Source organism: Hemicordylus capensis, chromosome 4 (genome assembly GCF_027244095.1).
Source record: "Hemicordylus capensis ecotype Gifberg chromosome 4, rHemCap1.1.pri, whole genome shotgun sequence".
NCBI lineage: Eukaryota > Metazoa > Chordata > Lepidosauria > Squamata > Cordylidae > Hemicordylus > Hemicordylus capensis.
This window is the reverse complement of record NC_069660.1, coordinates 245,225,942-245,246,063: the sequence shown is the minus strand read 5'-3', so window position 1 is coordinate 245,246,063 and position 20,122 is coordinate 245,225,942. Positions and strand designations below refer to the sequence as shown.

At 42.1% G+C, this 20,122-nt stretch overlaps 1 protein-coding gene and 1 long non-coding RNA gene across 4 annotated transcripts in view; one reads left to right on the top strand and one right to left on the bottom strand.

Annotated features, from left to right (window-relative positions):
* The window catches only part of MIB1 (MIB E3 ubiquitin protein ligase 1), a 107,070-nt gene that overhangs the window by 40,017 nt on the left and 46,931 nt on the right, over window positions 1-20,122 (bottom strand). For all 3 annotated transcript variants that reach the window (XM_053243107.1, XM_053243105.1, XM_053243106.1), the window contains exons 5-11: window positions 18,919-18,985; window positions 17,122-17,326; window positions 16,652-16,835; window positions 15,266-15,410; window positions 3,263-3,396; window positions 2,844-2,951; window positions 1,884-2,081 (exon numbers count right to left, since the gene is read on the bottom strand). In XM_053243107.1, the coding sequence (XP_053099082.1) occupies window positions 1,884-2,081; window positions 2,844-2,951; window positions 3,263-3,396; window positions 15,266-15,410; window positions 16,652-16,835; window positions 17,122-17,326; window positions 18,919-18,985 (1,041 nt within the window). The remainder of the gene's footprint in view (window positions 1-1,883; window positions 2,082-2,843; window positions 2,952-3,262; window positions 3,397-15,265; window positions 15,411-16,651; window positions 16,836-17,121; window positions 17,327-18,918; window positions 18,986-20,122) is intronic.
* Window positions 9,896-15,488, top strand: LOC128322226 (uncharacterized). The gene is made up of 2 exons (XR_008305602.1): window positions 9,896-9,966; window positions 13,665-15,488. It is a non-coding gene; the product is annotated as an uncharacterized LOC128322226 (long non-coding RNA).

Below are 20,122 nucleotides of genomic sequence, written 5' to 3'. Positions count from 1 at the left end.
CATACTACACATTAGTAGTGTGCCAGGTTCGGTTCGGGCACAATTGAAAAGCCCTCCGGACCGGTTTGGCATTCCGGCGGTCCGGAGGGTCGGAAGGGCGGGGAAGTCTCTCTTTAAGGGGGGGTGGTAGTACTTACCCTCCCCGCCGCTCTCCCCCCTCCGGCGCTGGTGCTTTAAAAAATCTTCTTGGGGTGGCAGAGTTCCTCCCTGCCGCCCTTGCCCCCATCGTTGTCCTTTAAGCCTGAAATGGAGAAGAGCTAGCGGCGCGCATGCGCCCTTCGTGGTGTGCCGCTGGCGCACGCGCCACACACATCATGCAGCGCATGCGCGCTAGCAGCAGAGACGAACGCGCGCCACAAAGGGCGCATGTGCGCCGCTAGCTCTTCTCCGTTTCAGGCTTCAAGAACAAGGACGGGGGCAGGGGCGGCAGGGAGGAACTGTGCCGCCCCAAGAAGATTTTTAAAAGCACCAGCGCCGGAGGGAGAAGAGCAGCGGGGTGGGTGGGTTAAGTACTACCACCACCACCCTTAAAGAGAGACTCCCCCAGTGCCGGACGACGCTTCTGTGGTTCCGTGCACATCCCTACTACACATAAGGAACAGTAAAACGAAAGAGTAGAACTGTAACCTCCGTGTACACCACTTCAATCATGTAAATTGAGTCTGTTCAACAGCAAGTATCTGATCTCTCCTCCCCACCCCCACCCCCCTATTACTTGTTTGTAAGAAGTCCCTGCATGTGTAGTTTTCAAGCTGGGTGGACCTTCTCTGCCAGGGGTTGGTTGTAGGTTTTGTTTCTTTCTTACCAAAATAGGAACACAGGAACCTTGCTGTCCTCTCTGCCAGTAATGCGGGGGGGGGGGGGGTGTTTCCTGACTTCCGTGGTGCCAACATACGTGGACAAGTCTGTACTTCAATTTTATATTTACTTAGGACTAATCAAGGCTACATTTTGTTGTTATACAGGCTACGTGACAACTAGAGATGTGCAAGAACTGGTTCGGTGCTCCTTTTCTAGAGCACCAAACTGGTTCATAAGTTCCAAACCAAACCGGTTCAGAGGTGGGGGGGTCCTTCAAGGGGCAGGCCCTACCGCTTCCCCCACCCTCCGCCGCGCTCTCCCCAAAACTGTTGGTGCAGGGCTGCAGCGTATCTGCTTGCAGCCCCCGTGAACACTGTCCCAGAAATGGCCGACGTGCGTGCAGCGGGGCAAGTAAGGCCACCTTCCCTGCCCCTTAAAAGAGCCCCACACACACGCGCGCCTCCCGGGAGTGCACAAACCAGTCTGTGCACATCCCTAGTGACAACTAGGCATACATTTGTTTCTCAAGAAAATATGAAAAAAACTTGGAAATCCTGAGCTTAGCAAACTCTTATTTCCAATTACATATTTTTATTATTCCTATTGAAAGTTAAACAAACATGCTTGGATGTTATAAGAGCTCCTTGACTAATCTTACACCTATCTTTTGGATTTTGTATATAATAAGCTAATGTCTATATTTTATGTCATCCTGTGCTTCAGCATATTATCTATGAAGCCCTTACTGCTAGAAGATGCTAACTTTATTTCAGAGCTGATCACAACAGTAGCCCCACGACCACTGTCTCAAATAGTCACAGGACCACTAGAAGTTGGCAATCCCTAATCTAAACTATAAAAATGGCAACATAAGTTCAACAATTCACATTTCAAGAGCAAGAAGAAGTGAAGCAATTATGACCACATATCATGGTTGTAAATGCACAGACAATTGACCAGTAACAATTATACTTGGAACACTCTTGAAGCCTGCCATAGTTCTGCACATACCAAAAATAAATAAATATGGCTTTCATACATTGTATATATCAGAACAAATAGCATACAAGAGCTTAAGTTACCTGGAGACTAGGATGGCAACCAAAGTCTAGTAAAGTCTTCACTACTTGGAGATGACCTTTATTAACAGCAATATGAAGTGGTGTCTGCCTCCGTTTGTTGCGAGCATTCAGATCTGCACTGCCTCTATGCAAAACCTCTATCACAGCACCTTCATCGCCAAAAGCTGCATGGTGAACAGCTCTGTCTCCATCTTTGTCCTAAATCAACATAAAATTGAATTAGTCATATTACTTTCATTCTTCTTGAATACAATTCTAATTTCTAACAGATGATTGAGCACTTTCTATCCCACTGGTGAAAGAAAATGTTTAAATAGCATAATGCAACATCACCCTGACATTATGCATGCATACGTTAGTGAGAACAAAAAAAACAACAGAGTTAATTTGAAATGTTGTTGATATTATATACATCACACCATCAATTTTGCATTGGGGTAAAACTTTTCCAAATAGTCTTGTTGAATAACACAGCCCAAAATGTTGTAAGGTATGAGGCCAGTACAACATTGCCCTAACCCAATGCTCTGACCAGGCAGAGGCTGCACAATCACACACTATACCACCATATGCATATTCCTCTCTACCACTCTGCTGGCATTACACGACTATTGCTAACCCTGATTAATAAGCTTAATAAATTCCAATGTCTTACCTTGACATCAGTTTAAATCATAGGGTTAAAACAGTGTGCAATTAAAATAAAATGGAATATTATAGGAACCCTCATAAGCCCACTGATGACTGAAAACTGGAGATTTGATGCATGCAACTGCTTTACTACTGAAATTAAACAATCAAAGGTAGCAACGGAAAAATGATGCACAAACTTAGTCAGAAAAAATATCAATAATTGATCTGCAAGTAATAAAGAGTGGGTGGGTGTATAATGAATATGCACCTAAGAGTGTTTATAGGATTGTAGGCTATCACCAGTATGGAAGTTAATCATCATCATACCTCTGCTTCTACATCCACATTCTGCTTCAGGAGCAATTTTAAAATGTCAACATGTCCATTCTGACTAGCTGCTTGCATAGCTGTGTGTCCTGCACACTGCCCATTCACCTGGAAGTACACAATCATTAAAGTCAATGTAGCTGACAAGCATAATTTTATTATAGGCACAAATGTTCAGGAATTACAATTAAGTGGAACATCAAACTGGTAACATTTTACAAACAAGTGCATTTTCCAAAATACAGTAGACATGCAATTAAATTGTCTCAAACTCCCATACTACTTTTACTTTACCCGGCTAAAGTAACAGAGCAGCTATTAAAGAATTTCATGTTCATATAAAAATGCTTGCATTTCTCCAAAAATCCCTAGTAAGGGAGTACTGCATTGGAAAAGTTAGAAAATATGGAAGCCCTCACATCCACATCTGGTCTCTTAAGCAAGTCTTCTACTTTGGCTACATCTCCATTTGCAGCTGCTTTAACCAGTTCTTCATTAAGATCCCCAGATTCTTGAGTTTCAAACAATTTCTTCAAAAGCTGGGACAATCGCTCTGTGAATATTAAACAAAACCAATTTTTTATTGTGTATTCAATGTCTACCCTTCAATAGAAATATTGGCTCAAAACAAGAAAAAACAAGAAAAACAATCAATTAATACGTTAAAATAGAAGTTAAAAACTGGCAACAGTAAAGCCATCATATTAATAACAAAAATGGGAGAACACACACTGTTTGCCTGATGCTGGGGAAAAACAGCAGAGTAGGTATCAGTGGGTTGGGGTGGTATTCTATTGATAGGATCACAATACCTGAATACTGTGTTGCAGTTTTATAAATAACAGGACAAAAAGTTCAAACTCAGCAGCACTCCAAATGTTTTAAAGCTGCCTTGCAACTTGCATATAACTAGCAACTTCAGAAAAGCAGCAATAATTCCCTGGGATGGAAACAATATTCAGCAACAGGTATGGCAGATATTCTTTATAGCAAGGTTGATGGTGTGTGTGTTCTTTGCCATGTTGTGAAAATACAGCCACACCACTCATATCAGCAAGAAGAGATGGAGCGGAAGAGTGAGCGGGGGGAGCAGATGCAATTTTCGAAAGAAAGACAAGTGGACAAAGTTGTAGAAGGAAACTGTAACAGGCGGAATAAAATGCATCACTCAGATTAAAAAGTTGCAACTTATACCTGGGAATAATGATGAGAGAAACAAAGAGTTGGGAGTGGGGAAGTAGCACAGAGATTAAAAGAAAGAAGCAGGGATTTTTTTGGGGGGGCGGGGGGATTCCTATTTCTTATTGATATTTCTCACAAGCATGATGAGTATGGAAGACTGCACATACCACCACTGCCATACACTTCATAAAGACCCTTGGTGCTGTCAAGAGGCCAAAGGGTAGGACATTGTATTGGTAAATCCTTTGCCCCACTGTGAACCGAAGCTATTTCCTGTAGTTCCCCTGTAAGCCGATGTGAAAACAGGTGTCCTTCAGGTCCAACATTGCAATCCACTCCTCCCCGTGAAGGAGGGAAAGGATTGCCTGCAACATCATCATTTGGAATTTTTTCATATCGACATAAACATTGAGCCACCTTAGGTCCATTATTGGTGGGATCCCCCCCCAATCCCGCTTTGGGATCTGAAAGTAACAGGAGTAGAACCCCCCTGTGTCTATATGCCCCCACTGTACTGGTGATACTGCTCCTTTCAACAACCAGGTGTTCACTTCCTCCATCAGGGCCTCTGAGGTGGGAGTGAATATCACCCCTGTGGAAACTGGCAGAGTTTCGAATTCTATTGCATATCCAGTTTCTATTATCCTCAGGACCCATCTGTCTGATGTTATGTTGTGCCATGCTTTGGCATGACTTGCCAGTCTGATGATATTGCTGGCTTTGGCCAGGAAGATGTTGGGCCTGGTCCTGACAGATGGAAACATCAGTTGTGATGGAGATAGGCTTAGTTGTACAGATGGGCTGGCACACCATCAAAGGTGCTGCTTTGCTGCTTGTGGCGTCTTGGTACATGATGTTTGTGCACCTTTTGGTCTGTTAAATGGTTTCTTGTTGTAATGCTGGAAGGGCCGGCAACAGTCCTTTCTTTCTCATTGACGGTAGTTGCCCTGACGTCAGCCATACAGCTGGTATCTATTATTAGAGTACCTCTGTGGTGTGGTAGTGAAGGTCTTAGCAGTGTATTTAGAATTCTTCCACCATTCCATAATGGAGTCCATCTTGTCACAGAACAGACCCTTGCCATTGAATGGTAGCACATGCACTCTGTCACGCATGTGCTGTTGCACCATGACAGGACAGCTGCGTCCTGCAACTGGACGTCCCTGGACATTTGCATCCAGTTTTTTTGCATCCCTAACTCACAGTATAATATTTCCATATTAGATTTCATAAAAACAATTTTATTAATTAAAAAGAGATGGTAGCATGCACCAAAATTAATTCATAAGTCCTTAAGAAGTATGCATTTTGTGGGCAACCCCTCGAAAGAAACTTATTTTGTCCTCAGGATTGTAACATGCAAGTAATGTTTGTAGGCGCTTATTGAGATTCTTATTTCTTGGTTGGACAATAATCCCTCTTCAATTTTCTTCTTTGTGGCCATAGCTTCCTCTTTCTTCAGCGCATCAATCAATTTCCAAACAGAGGGGTGTTGACAAGTAATTGAATTTTGGATAGCATTATGCCACCCCTCTAAACTATTATTATATCTAGGTAAGCCGTTCATTGTCCGATCATGAACATTCCAAGATTCAATGGGAAAGGTCGCTGCAATCCTGCACCCACTTCTACCTCTTGCTTGGCCAATGTATGTAAGTATGTGATGAATTCGGGAGGTAAGTCGTGATCTTCACTCAGATCCAAAAAACCTGCTACCACTTCATTTACTGGAAGGAAAGCTAATGCAAAGAAACATATAATTTTTATATTGAATCCTTGATCTTCGTTATACCATTGTCTTAAACCGAGGTCGCTTTTTTTTTTAAGATGGATTATGACAAATGGAAAATACACGAGCTTATTGCTGCATTAGGAAATGTTTCCACTATACTCGTTCTTGCTCCTAGTTCAAAATCTGTCAGCACTGATTTGGGACTAAGTTGTTGGCGAATCAGCAACAAAAGAGTGAATAGGCAGTCGTATTTTTTTTAGTCTTATTGGGTAGAAGAGCAAATACACAGCGAATACTGAATGCACCATCTTGGACATGAATGCAATACAGTTGATAGTAGATTTGTGGGCAAATTTTGAGAGTGCCATCAGCTGCCCAATTCTGAAATCGTGACAAGTCATCCAAACGCTCTTCTGAAGCAAAGATGAGCATTCTATTTTCATCATTTATGCCAGTATCAATTGCAATAAACCTTTGTCCTGTTGGAAGAATACAATATTCTTCTGGTATTTTGTAATTACATCTTTGGTTTAGTATAGGTGAGCATTTTGTGCTTTCTGTCTCCGACGAACATTTCTCCCCATTGCTGAGCTAGAGGGCATTTCTGCCATTGAAAATTCATCATGTTTTGACAAAGTTGTTCCAGTGCAGTCTGGCTGGCTCTTGTGAGGATATCAGTTTCTTTCAACTCTGAAATCAATTCTTTTGCTCTAATTGCAGCCGCAGAACCACCATGGTTATGCTCATTAATTAGTTTTGTTATTACATCATTCTCGGTACGAACTCTTGCTTTGCAGGATCGTACCACACATCTCCAGCAAGCTTTCGTGTGACATAGCTTAGTTTCTTTTTTAAAAAAATTACAAAATAGGGAATGTTTTAACATACAGTGAGGGAAATAAGTATTTGATCCCCTGCTGATTTTGTCCGTTTGCCCTCTGACACAGAAATGACCAGGCTATAATTGGAATGGTACGTTTATTGTAGCTGTGAGAGACAGAACAACAACAAACAAACCCTCAAAAGCCCAGTGCCCAAAAGTCAGCAATGGATTTGCATTGTAGTGAGGGAAATAAGTATTCGATCCCCTATCAACCAGCAAGATTTCAGGCTCCCAGGTGTCTTTTCACTATATGCAGGTAACGAGCTGAGATGAGGAACACCCTCTGTAAGGGAGTGCTCCTAATCCCAGCTTGTTACAGTACCTGTATAAAAGACACCTGTCCATAGAAGCAAGCAATCACTCAGCTTCCAAACTCACCACCATGCCCAAGACCAAAGAGCTGTCGAAGGATGTCAGGGACAAGGTTGTAGACCTGCACAAGGTTGGACTGGGCTACAAGACTATCGCCAAGCAGCTTGGTGAGAAGGTGACTACAGTTGGCACGATAACTTGCAAATGGAAGAAACACAAAATAACTGTCTATCTCCCTCAGTCTGGGGCTCCATGCAAGATCTCACCTCGTGGAGTTGCAATGATCATGAGAATGGTGACAAAGCAGCCCAGAACTACACGGGGGGAACTTGTCAATGATCTCAGGGCAGCTGGAACCATAGTCACCAAGAAAACAATTGGTAACACACTACGCCGTGAAGGACTGAAATCTTGCGGTGCCCGCAAGGTCCCCCTGCTCAAGGCAGCACATGTACAGGCCCCTCTGCAGTTTGCCAATGCACACCTGAATGATCCAGAGGAGAACTGGGTGAAAGTGTTGTGGTCAGATGAGACCAAAATCGAGCTCTTTGGCATCAACTCAACTCACCGTGTGTGGAGGAGGAGGAATGCTGCCTATGAGCCCAAGAACACCATCCCCACCGTCAAACATGGAGGTGGACACATTATGCTTTGGGGGTGTTTTTCTGCTAAGGGGACAGGACACCTTCACCACATCGAAGGGACGATGGACGGGACCATGTACCATCAGATCTTGGGTGAGCACCTCCTTCCCTCAGCCAGGGCATTGAGAATGGGTCGTGGAAGGGTATTCCAGCATGACAATGACCCAAAACACACAGCCAAGGCAACAAAGGAGTGGCTCAAGAAGAAGCACATGAAGGTCCTGGAGTGGCCCAGCCAGTCTCCAGACCTTAATCCCATAGAAAATCTGTGGAGGGAGCTGAAGGTTCGGGTTGCCAAACATCAGCATCAAAACCTTTCTGACTTGGAGAGGATCTGCAAAGAGGAGTGGGACAACATCCCTCCTGGGTTGTGTGCAAACCTGGTGGCCAACTACAAGAAACGTCTGACCTCTGTGATTGCCAACAAGGGTTTTGCCACCAAGTACTAAGACATCTTTTGTGAAGGGATCGAATACTTATTTCCCTCACTACAATGCAAATCCATTGCTGACTTTTGGGCACTGGGCTTTTGAGGGTTTGTTTGTTGTTATTCTGTCTCTCACAGCTACAATAAACCTACCATTCCAATTATAGCCTGGTCATTTCTGTGTCAGAGGGCAAACGGACAAAATCAGCAGGGGATCAAATACTTATTTCCCTCACTGTATATAAATATTGACTGATCAGAACAGTGCTGAACTTACAAGGAGAATCAAGTTTGTCGGCCAAGACAGCCCCCACTCTTTGTTTTCTAATCAAACCAAACACATGTGGGGATTTGTTTATAAGTAGCTCAGTCACCAACGAGGCACCCCTCATGTGCCTACAATTACGCTAACTGATTAGATAAGAGGCTTAACATATATAACATGGGGTTTACTTATAGTTGGTTAGGGACACAAATGTCTGGGATGCAAAGAAACCCAGACGCAAACGTCCAGGGATGCCAATGACCGGGACACAATTGACCAGGACGCAAATGCCCTAGGACCATGGAGGCACTGGATGATGTTCCAGCCTCCTGTACTCAAATAGCCATTTCCAAGGTTAGAGAAGCCTGTGTCTGAGTAGCCATAGATCTTGGCTGACTTACTATTTGAGTACACATAGAGTGTTTGGTAGCCACTGGAGTTGGTACAAAAGCCTGAACAGCTGCAGTAGAGGTAGCAATCCGAGTTGGAATAGAAGTCTGAACAGCTGCAGTAGAGGTAGTAGTTGGGTGCTGGATACACAAGCTTGAACAGCTGCATCTTGACAGGCAAGTCACTGTGTGCCAAGGAGTCAGATCATGTTGCATGACTATCTGCACAGCCATATCCTGTATGAAAACAATAGGTGGAGAGACCTGTGTTGCCATCTGAACTAGTTGTGGGATCTCCTGTTGTCTCACTTTCCATGCCCTATAAGCCAAATAGTCTTCAAGGAAAACTGGCGAAGGGTCCAAGGAAGTGTTACCCCATCCACATCCAGGTAGAAGACCTTGCATAGATGTGGTAAAGTCTGGACGCTCAGTAGAGAAGGAAGGGGTTTTTGGCACTGGTTGGGTAGTTTCCACTACTCCGTCTTCATCCTCTCTATCCAGCCCATGGCTCAAAAAGCCTTTAAATGTGCCTGCTGATTCCCCAACACAAGACCAAAAGTTAGTCAGGGGTGGTTTGCCAATGACCCAGGAACAGTATCATTAACAGAGGTGTTCATCGTGCAGGAAGAAACAAGAACCAACGAGGGAGTGTCATCAGATATGTAATGTTATGTAAGAGACACTGGAGGCCCTATGGTGAAAATACAAATTAAAAAGGTACACTAATTTAAAAATAGAAAGTACATCGGAAGCTGCCAAGTCAGACCATTGGTCCATCTAACTCTGAACTGTCTACACAGTCTAGCAGTGGCTCTCCAAGATTTCAGGCAGGAGTCTTTCCTGGCACTAGCTGGAGATGACAGGGATAGAAACTGGGACCTTCTGTATGTGAAGCAGATGCTCTGCCACTGAGCTGACTAGTAACAATTTTACTTTCCACTTTTAACAAATGCTTTTAACAATTTAAAAGCATCTAGGTTTACATTACATAAGATTTCTTTCCATTCTCTAGTTGAATTGGCCCTTATGGCCCCTAGGTGCCTCTACCTTCTGGTAGTTGTATGCGAGGTATATTAGTTCCATGATCCAGTGTGAATCTCTGATCCAGTGATGAATCTCAAGCCTTTGCCTTGAGATTAATAAACCTTTCCTCTTGCCCATGTAGCCCACAAACAGGCATTTTGATTTTCTGTAGGGCCTGGTGTGCTGCAGGTAATACAACAGAGCCCTTCGGACGTCCAGAGAATGATGTGATCTCTCTAGGGGGGGTCTGTGGATTTCTGAAAAAGGTAGGTAGTACTATATCACTGTTGATATAGAAGTCAGTCACTATTTTTGGGTGGAATTCAGGATCTAGTCAGAGAACCTCCTTATCTGAGTGGATTTGTGTGTATGGATTGTTAATGTGAAGTGCATTAAGTCCACTCACTCACTGAGCTGTTGTGATTGCTAACAGAAAAGCAGTTTTCAATGTTATTAGTTTTGGTGGTGCTGTTGATAGTGGTTCAAATGGGTGCTCAGTCAGGGCAGCTAAGACCAGCGACAAGCTCCATTGATCTACAGACTTGCGTATTGGAGGGTATAGGTTGTTGATGCCCTTCATAAATCGCTTTGTCCCTGGATGGAAAAATAATGTCTTTCCGTCCCAGCTGGAAAGTTCTGCCAAGAGTGCCGCCAATTGTACTTTGATGGAAAAATTTGCCAGTGCTTTTGTTTTCAAGTCCATCAAATACAGTAACACTTAATGGATGCCTCCCATGGGCAAAATTCACAAGTACTAGCATACGCCATAAGCCGCTTCCACTTGCAGCCATAGTTTCTCCTTGTTGATGCTTTTCTGTCATTTAGGAGGATTTTATTCAGTAGCCTATGAGCCATGCTGTTGGGCTCAGAGTCTTTAAGTCCGGATGTAGTAACCTTCCTTCTGCTTGAGTCAGGAGGTCTGAGCACTGCGGCAACCATCTGCAGACCCCCCTGGATAGTTTGAGTGCCTGTGGAAACCATGGTTGCCTTGGCCACCATGAAGGTATCAGAAGGCATTTCATAGATTCTTGTAATAGTTTCGCAACAACTCTGCTCAGTAGAGGATACGGTGGGAATAAGTACATAAATCCCTGATTCCAGTGGTATTGGAAGGCATGCCCTCTAGAGTTGTGGCTAGCATCCACTCTTGAACAATAATGTTTGCATTTTTTGTTCTCTACAGTCACAAATAAATCCCTCCATGGTGTCCCCCATGCTCTGAAAACAAACTTAGATATTCTGGGTTTAGTTCCTATTTGTGATGCTGTTAGCACATTTGAGATCTGCTTAGGTGGTCTGCTAGCATGTTGTCCAAACCTTTTATGTTGATAGCCACCAATTACATGTTCTGTGCAATACTCCAATTCCAGATTTGCGGGTTTATTTTGCATAGAGATTGGAATACTGTCCCACCCTGGAAGTTCAGATATGCAATTGCCATGGTATTGTCCAGCTGTATCTGGACAACATGTCCCTTTAGAGTTGGTTGGAACAAATGTAATGTGTAGAATATTGCCAGTAGTTCTAAGAAATTTACGTGTAGCAGTCACAGCTGTGGTGTCTGTAGTCCTTGTGCTTGGAGCTCCCCACTGTGTGCTCCCCAGGCCTTTAGAGAGGCGTGACCCATTGAGTTGGTTGGGGTATCCAAAACTCTATCCCCATCAGCATGTTGTCTGTCTTAGTCCACCACTGAAGAAAATTCAGGACTGAGTGAGGGAGTCTCAGGAGCATGCAAGTTCTGTCCACTTTTGGTCTGACTACAGACAGAAAACAGTGTTTCAGCTTTCTGAGATGCTGAAATGAACCACTGAGGTGAACGAAGCCATGAGAACCAGAAGCATTAGAATATAGTTTACAGCCATAAACATCCAACTTACATCCCTCCTTATCTCCTGGGGTAGTGTGGTGTCTCCTTGTTTTTGAGGAAGACATGCAATCCATTACTAAGGAGTTTGGTGACGAATGTTTTTACTAGATAGTCATTGTCCTCCTCCTGTATTCTTTATAACTTCTCCAAATGTTTTGAAATGAAAGCGGAAGTCTGGAGAATGCCCCATGCTGATTTTGCAGCTTTAGATATGATCGATAGCATAGGTAGGAACACCAACTGAGTTGTAGATGCAGAATTCAAGAAATTGTATACAGGGTCGCCTAGATCCTGAGTCTGTTTCTTGAGCTCCAAACTCAGAACCTTAGCCATCTCTAATATTTGATGGTAGTAAGAATGAATCTCTTCATTTGGAGATATATTTGTTCCCGGTACAATCTTCACTGGTGGATCATCAGGGTGTTCCGATGATGCAGAACTCACCATTGAGTGGTTGTAGTCACTCTCGGTTTGGGTGCGGATTGGGAGTTGTTGCAGAGGTTGTTGACTGCACTGCTGTTTGAGTAGGTTGAGTTCTTACTAGTGGATCATGAAGATTATCCACCGTCTGTGTAGCCAGAGAAGTGCACTGCCTAGGGAGTATTGTCACCACTTGAGACTGTTGTGGCTTCATCTCTAGTTGGAGTGAACTGCATTGCCATCAGGACCTTCAAATTGACTGTTTGTCGGCAGGCTTTCCAGAGTTTATATTCATCACAATCAAATGGCAGCCCCTGCGACTGAGGCTGTGAGTGAGTGAGTGAGTGAGAGTGAGAGAGAGAGTGTGTGTGAATATGAATAGATACACTGTTGCCTGCTCCGCCTCCTGACATCAAGCCGTGCACCATGGTGTAATCCCTTGGTGTTCTCCAAGTATTTCCAGTCACGGCCTGTGCAATAGGCAACATGCTTACTGTCATGCGTGGTTGTAGTGGATGGAATGCTGAGGTCCGAGTTGTTTGAAATTGAGTGCATGGAAACATGCCCGGTGTTTTGAGGATTGTGCCATCATCAAGATCCCCATCATTGTCTAAGCCCTGAGTAATGAAGCTTCAAAATGTGGAGCAGATGGTGTGCTTTCATTGGAATTTAGGAGATGCATTAAACTTTTGAGCATCTCCGGGCCCTAGAGCCTCTTCAATTTCATTGATGTAGTCATCAATAACGAGGGTTATCAGTGACTGGGCAGCAGAAATGCCCAGAAATCACTGCTGAGGGAGACGGGGACTATGCCAGTGTTGGAGAAAAAAACTTGTCTCAATGCCGAGGCGTTGACATCATAGAAGTACCCCGGTATCGTGGGGTTAACGTTGTCTCCATGGCTGTGTCCGTTTTGAGGTCGAGAGGAAATACTGGAGATGTTGTATCCCTTCAATCCCGAGGGGGAAACCCTGATGCCGTTTGCAAACCCAAAGGGGACAGCGTCGAGCAGGCAGTCTCTGATGTTGAATTAGTTTGGGCCTTCAAGCCCTTGTCATGGTGTTTCTTAGGAGGTGGTTTGTCATCAACATTGTGTCCCTTTTGCTTCGATCTGTGCTTCCTCCGATGTGAACTCTCAAACGGGGGCTTAGGCAGCTTGAAGTGCGCCTCCATCGCTGAGGTTCATGCTCCCAGTGCAAGGATTTAGACTGCCCCTTCGATGCAGTCCTTGACACCGACACCATGCTAGAGGTCGATGGCATGGACATTTCTACTGGTGATCGTGGCATTAGAGTTCCCAGTTCCATTACATCCTCATATATCGCAGCCCTCAAATAGAGCGCTCAGTTCTTTCTCGTTTGGTGTGAAAACGTTATTAAACAAATTTTGCAAGTAGAGGTATTATAAAACACAGCAAGCACAAATCGTGATCATCCACTGATCAGAGTTTGCCCTTTACAGCGTTGGCACTTATTAAACATCTCCCCCCACTCGCCCGCCCATATTTCTCTCTTTAGCGTACTTATCCATTAGCCAAAAAAAGTGTTAGCGGGCCGGGTCAAAGCCAATTTGCCATCTGAACTGTCATCTAAAGTTTTATCCAAGTAGAAATAACATTGTCTAGCATATGCCTTGTTGGGAGGAGAAAACAATACTAATTTTTGTGTCTTATTTTAGAAAATGTTCGATTCTAAGGAGCCACATAGCCGAGGTACCGACACAAAGGCAGTCAGAAAGGAATTGCGGGGGAGAAGCGCCTAACCACCGAAAACAACAGAACTGCACCACACACAGGGGGTGGGGCTCGGTGCCACGAGGAACTAATGAATTCTGCCCAAATGGTCCGACGTAGGCCATTATAAATGCAACAGATCACGAACCAGATAAAAAAGTTATACTACAGATTTGGAAGCGATGTTTCTATGCATGTCATGCCTCCAGAATCAAACAGGAACCTCCTCATTCAACCTAACCAAAGCCATCTACCAAACAAAGTGTGGATAAGCATCCAGACTTTCTGCAGACGTTCTCTGTCCATGTTAACACCCTAAAGTCTAGTCTCGGCAATCCTCTGAAATGCTCTCTGCTGCACTTTCATTCCACATCCAGCCCTGCCCGTTACCAGACCCATTCACTTCACCATTTGGGGGTACAAGTCTGTGCCAGAGGGCGTGATGTTCCCTCCTCTCTTCCCTTTGTCCAGGTGATTGCTCTAGTGATATCCCTCTTTCCTTTCATACAGGAAAATATCACCCAGACATAACCTAACCATAACTAATATTCATGCCTTATCAGGAGCAGTAATTCCTGAAGTCATCAGGAAATTCCTGGAGGAGACTCCTCCCTAGCCTTAGTCCAGCCTAGTCTGTTGGACTCCTCTCTAGCCTTAGGACATGTTTTTGCCTTACACGTTTTACATTTTTGTTTAAGGGATCACATCTTGTTATTGCCATTACATCTGCCACACTTGCTGCACATGCACCTCTGTGCAACTTACCATCAGACACTGCACCCCAACGCTGCCCACGTGTGCCAATGAGCTTGCTCTGTGCTTGGGCTCTCCAGAGAGAAGAATTCCCACAGCGAGATCTAGGTAGATATGACAAATGGCTTTCCTCTCTCTCTTTCATCCCCAAACCTCTTTCTCCCTTCCTAGCATAGCAACTTGGCAACATGCCTATCCAACCACTATTCAATTTCCTGTACCCCACTACCCTTGCATAAAGCAACTCTTTGCTCTCAAAGTCATGTCCCCATCCTCTCTCTTTCCCTTTACAGTGCTTGGATTAAGGGCTGTATGTGCTGGGAAATCAAGCATAGTTTTATATCGTTCTACAGCAACCAGATTCCAAAACTTGTATATTAATTTATACTGCATAATATTTACACTTGTATATTAATTTAAATTATATAATTTATACTATATCCATCATAACTACCTTTCTTGCACCTTCCTGAAAACTAACTGATGCCAGTTACTAGAACAATTGAACTAGTAGGTGATCTATGTGTTTATATTTATAACCAGATTTTTTTTGTACTTTCAGAGTAAAATAAGAATTAAAATATGCAAGAATCTAAAAATTAATCTATGTAGCAGGTAAAAAGAGGCTATTCCTTCACAATCTCTCCCAGAGACAAGTTTTTAAAACAATTCTATATTAATTAAATTTTCCTGAAAGTTGACCAAGTACTTCTGTTGCATATTATTTTTCTTTAGTAACAGAACTTCCAAAATATCAACTTAAGTAGATATGTTAGAAATTCCTATAACTTACCTCCAGATGCATTGCTTATAGCAGAACCTGCTGATGCCACCTTTGAAACAGCAGCTGGATTGTATGTCCAAGAAGTTCCACAAACTTCTACTTTTAAATCACTGTCTGAATAGATCTGCTGGACTCTTCCAACCTTACCTAAAGTCTGAATTGAAAACAAGACGGATTGCAGCATATGTCATTTAAAAAGATAAACAAATAAAATTTTATTTTTATGCAGGTATTTTATTCTCAAATTCAGATTTAAGCAACCTGTGTTCACAGTATTGCTTGAAACATCTAGGTGGGAGAGGATGAAACATTATCAAGCACAAAATCCACTTTTTTCAGTTATGAACTGGCTCAGAACATTTTTTAGTAATTGCTGGTATTACACACGCTTCTAACTCCACTGCCAGACAATTTTAGCTATTCATGCACCTGTTTGTATGTATGTGTGTGTGTATCACACAAACACACACACAAACAAACATATATGAATGACCTAAAACATTTGAAACAGGAAAGTTAAGATTTTGACAAGGATGAGGTCACACAACACTGTACAGTCACCTAATCCTATATATGGATTTCATATACACCATGTTCAAGGTGGGAAGTGTCAACTTTGTATGTGCATTAGATTAGAACAATGAAGTGTACACCTAGGAGAGGGACTTGAATTTTCTACTGTCATTTCCACACATTCAATAGAAGAAAAATATTCCACCACCTCCAAGCTGATTATACATTATAGTTGGCTGGATTTGCATAGGAAGACAAACCACCTGCATGCATTTTGGAGCTGCAACACAGTTCCCACTCCAGTTTGTTTTTCTCTTAGAGGAAGATCAACAACATGGATCTTCTCTGAATTCCACTCAAGGCTTTAAGAGAAAGAGAATCTCTCTGGGTCAAACAGTGATCCTTGAAGAACAGATCTCATAACTATTATTGTGCAAAAAGGAAATGGCAAGTCTTCCCCACACACTAAATCTATATTGAGGTCAGCTTAATATTTGGCCACCAAGCTCCTACAGTTGAATTTTAGAAACATGAACCGATTTCCTATCATTAGTAGGTAAGGTCACTGCCTTGATGAATTATTGCACTAGCAGACCACCTTGTACAAGTGATTTTAAGTGTCTTGACACTGGCACAAAGTTTCACTTGACACCAAACAGTACAGGAGTCATCACTGGTGTTGGTGCACAGCTTTTTGCCCCAAAATGGCACAATGAGAATGCATATAAACACCTTTACCACACTATCAGAACAGGATTTCCCTGCAACACTACACTGTTTCTCATCCAGAAGAGATGTGACCTAACGGGCAGAACATCATGGTAAACCAATCCTCATTTATGATTGAAATACTACATTAACAAAATGTTTATATAAACGTACAGGAAGCATTGCTTCAGCCCATTCACCATGTCCTCTTTGAAGCAGTTTGATTCTTTCCAAATCATAACAAACTTGGACAAGGTCACCGACTTGAAATTGTGAGGTTCCTCCTTCAGCACCTTGAGCAGCATCTCCACTTCGGACAACATTGGCTTTCGTGAGAACAGCAGGGTTAAATGTCCACCTAGAAAACATTAGTAAGTTCAAGCATTATTATGTGAAGTGATACAATTGTTTTTAAACATTTCTACACAATCTAAAACCAAAAGTGAATACATGAAATATCCATACTCTTTGTTTTAGAATGTCGCAAGAACCAAAAGATGAACTTTAAGTACGAACCCAACATTTCTTACATTTCTATCCTGCTCTTCCCAAAAGACTCAGAGAATCTTACAGTATTCTTTAGAACTAATATTTTTCAAATGAACCAAGGTTAGTCTTAGTAAAAATATCTGAGATTAGAATACCTGTTGCCACTTGGATACTGTACAACAATGTCATGATCTTCATCTATACCACAAACTGTGCCAGTAGTGGTTAGAGTTTCAAACATTCCATCAGTCCATCCTCCATGGCCATGCTGCAAAGACTGAACAATTTCTAAGTCAAGATCAATGTTTACTAGATCACCAATCTGCAGACCACCAGGATTCCTGTTACCATTTTGCTCACCTATAGTCAAAAGGAAACAATTTAGTCATCCAGAAATCTAAAGGGTAAGAAACAACAAGAAAACGCAAAGCCCCTCTCAAAAAGAGAAGACTTCAGGGATACAACATGATACAATAAAGCTGTCCTACCCATCCCACTTATACAAAAATATGCATAGGATTAAATTCACTGGTCAACCAGACTAAATTACTTACGATAGTTCCACTGAAATAGGATAAGTTAGTCATGACCAACACATGTTGTTGGTGTGACTACTTGTGAGTAATTTAGTCTTGATGTCAGCCACTGAGGCTTACTACTAAGCATGGAAAGGACTAAAACTTTAATCTATTAAAAACAAACAGGAGTAAACATGTTGGGAATAAACATGACACAAATAAACGTTAGCATGCATATTGTCTTCAAGCAGGTAAACATTGCACCAATATAAATATACAGTAATTATTTTATTACTATATATTATTAGTATTTATATAAAATATGTATGTCATACCTGACATAATCAGATGTAAGATAACTAATTTTTTAAAAAAAATATTTGTGCATTATCTTCACCATACTTTCCTAGATACCATGTTTTTAGAATGTTCAAACATGAAAACTAGTAAAAAGCATTTAACCATAATAATATTAAAACATGATGAACTGAATCCAAGTGTTCATGAGCACAGTAATTAAGGTTAAGAACTGCCTTGCTGGATGAAGAGAAAAGGCCTGATCTATCACTCTGTCTCTACAGTAGGGAGCCAAATGTCCCCAAGCTCACTAGCAAAGATGACAGACAGCAACCTGCTATTTATCCCCAACTTCTGGCAATCAAAGGTATACTGCCTCTCAACATAGAAGCAGTATACTAATTAGCAGTGCAATATAGCTAAAAATGCACTAAGTTAGCAGTATAGAGAACAGTGTCACTATTAGAAGAACCATAGTGAAGGAGTACAGGCTAAGTTGGAACCATTCACCATGGTAAGTAAGATTTATTTATTTTTACACATTGTTAATTATGGGTACAGTGCCATACCATGCTGCACACAAATCTGTTTCCCCAACATAATTCAAAGTGCTGGTGCATACTTTGAAAGGCCAACACAGCTGGATCTGAAGGAGCAGCTGCTCCTGCATAGACTTGTCCATGCACCAAAATCACTTTTTAAGTCCTTCTCTGAATGCCCCCATCAGGCAAGTGGCAACTGAGGTGGTGGTAATTTCGGCTGTCACTCCACTGCCCACACCCTGTTTATGGAATTCCCTCTCCAGGAAAGCCTTCTGGCATCTACATTAATATCTTCTGATGCCAGGCAAAGACATTTAGTATTTAATGAGGTTTTTTAACAGCTAACTGCTTAAATGCTATTTATCCTGATGTTTTTTAATCATTTTATGGTGTTATTTAACTAAGCTAATACTATTACTACTTATTCAAAGGTACTATATAAGTATTTGTACACTGATATGCTATAATACTGGTGGTAATATTTATTGAAGGGCAATATACAAGTTGGTTAAATAAATACAGCAAGTCCACAGATTTTGATGGGTCTTATATACTAAACACATTCCTGGGTTTACTTTAGTTTCCTCAAACTCACCAAGTACAGGACAGTGATCCCTGTAGAAGGATCCTCCTTTTGCATCTTGGACACATTTAAGGTCTGACTAAAAATCAAAGAGACAGACACACATTTACAGAGTACTTGATTCTGAATGCAAATTGATTTGGCTGCTGTTGAGTCATGTTTGTAGACTGCCCAATCATGGTCCTGTAACAGAAACTTGTGATATTATTATTATTATTATTATTATTATTATTATTATTAATTCGATTTCTATACCGCCCTTCCAAAAATGGCTCAGGGCGGTTTACAAAGAGAAATAAAACAAATAAGATGGCTCCCTGTCCCCAAAGGGCTCACATTCTAAAAAGAAACATAGGACACACACCAGCAACAGTCACTGGAAGTACTGTGCTGGGGGTGGATAGGGCCAGTTACTCTCCCCCTGCTAAATAAAGAGAATCACCATGGTAAAAGGTGCCTCTTTGCCCAGTTAGCATACTCATATTAGTATTTATGTAGACTTTTCATATGCTTTCCATTCACTGTCGTCACCTAATCACCCTTCCTCTGCAGTCCATAGGTATTAGAAAGACTGTGCTTTTTCACAAATCCTGTCACCTACATGACCATCTGTGTTCTGTAATATGGGCCTTGGTTTGAATTAATACTCCTATATTGTGGCTGTAATTGCATCACTGCAAAAGGAACTCCAGGTCCTGTTGAAATGAGATAGGGCAAAATACTGCCATCACTCCTCCATGATGTGAACACCAGCTGACTGCCAGACTAAGTTACTCATGACTAGTCCCTCTGAAATTAATGGGAAAAACTAGGCATAACAACTTGTCCCCATTAATTTAATTGGATGACTCATGAGTAACTTAGTCTGGAAGTCAGCCACCATGTCCCTTCTTTGCCAACATTTGACTTGCAGAAGACTTTGTATAGCTCAGATGCCCTGTCATCACTTGTTGTCTGAGTCACAATGCTATGCTGGGCAACAGTTGGCCAAAGCAGAACTCAGCTGTTTTTTCAAGGAGGACATGAGGATTTTCATGCACAGTAATTAGCTTTACCAAAAGATACTACTGTCTTTCTGTGCTACCACTATGCAAGACTCTGCAAGCTATTTTTATGCCCTTTGCAAGATACACAAGCAAGCCTAAAAACAAACATTTATTGGAAATACTCAATTATATGTTTTAACGTCTTTCCCCTTTCCTAACCATTGTTCTAA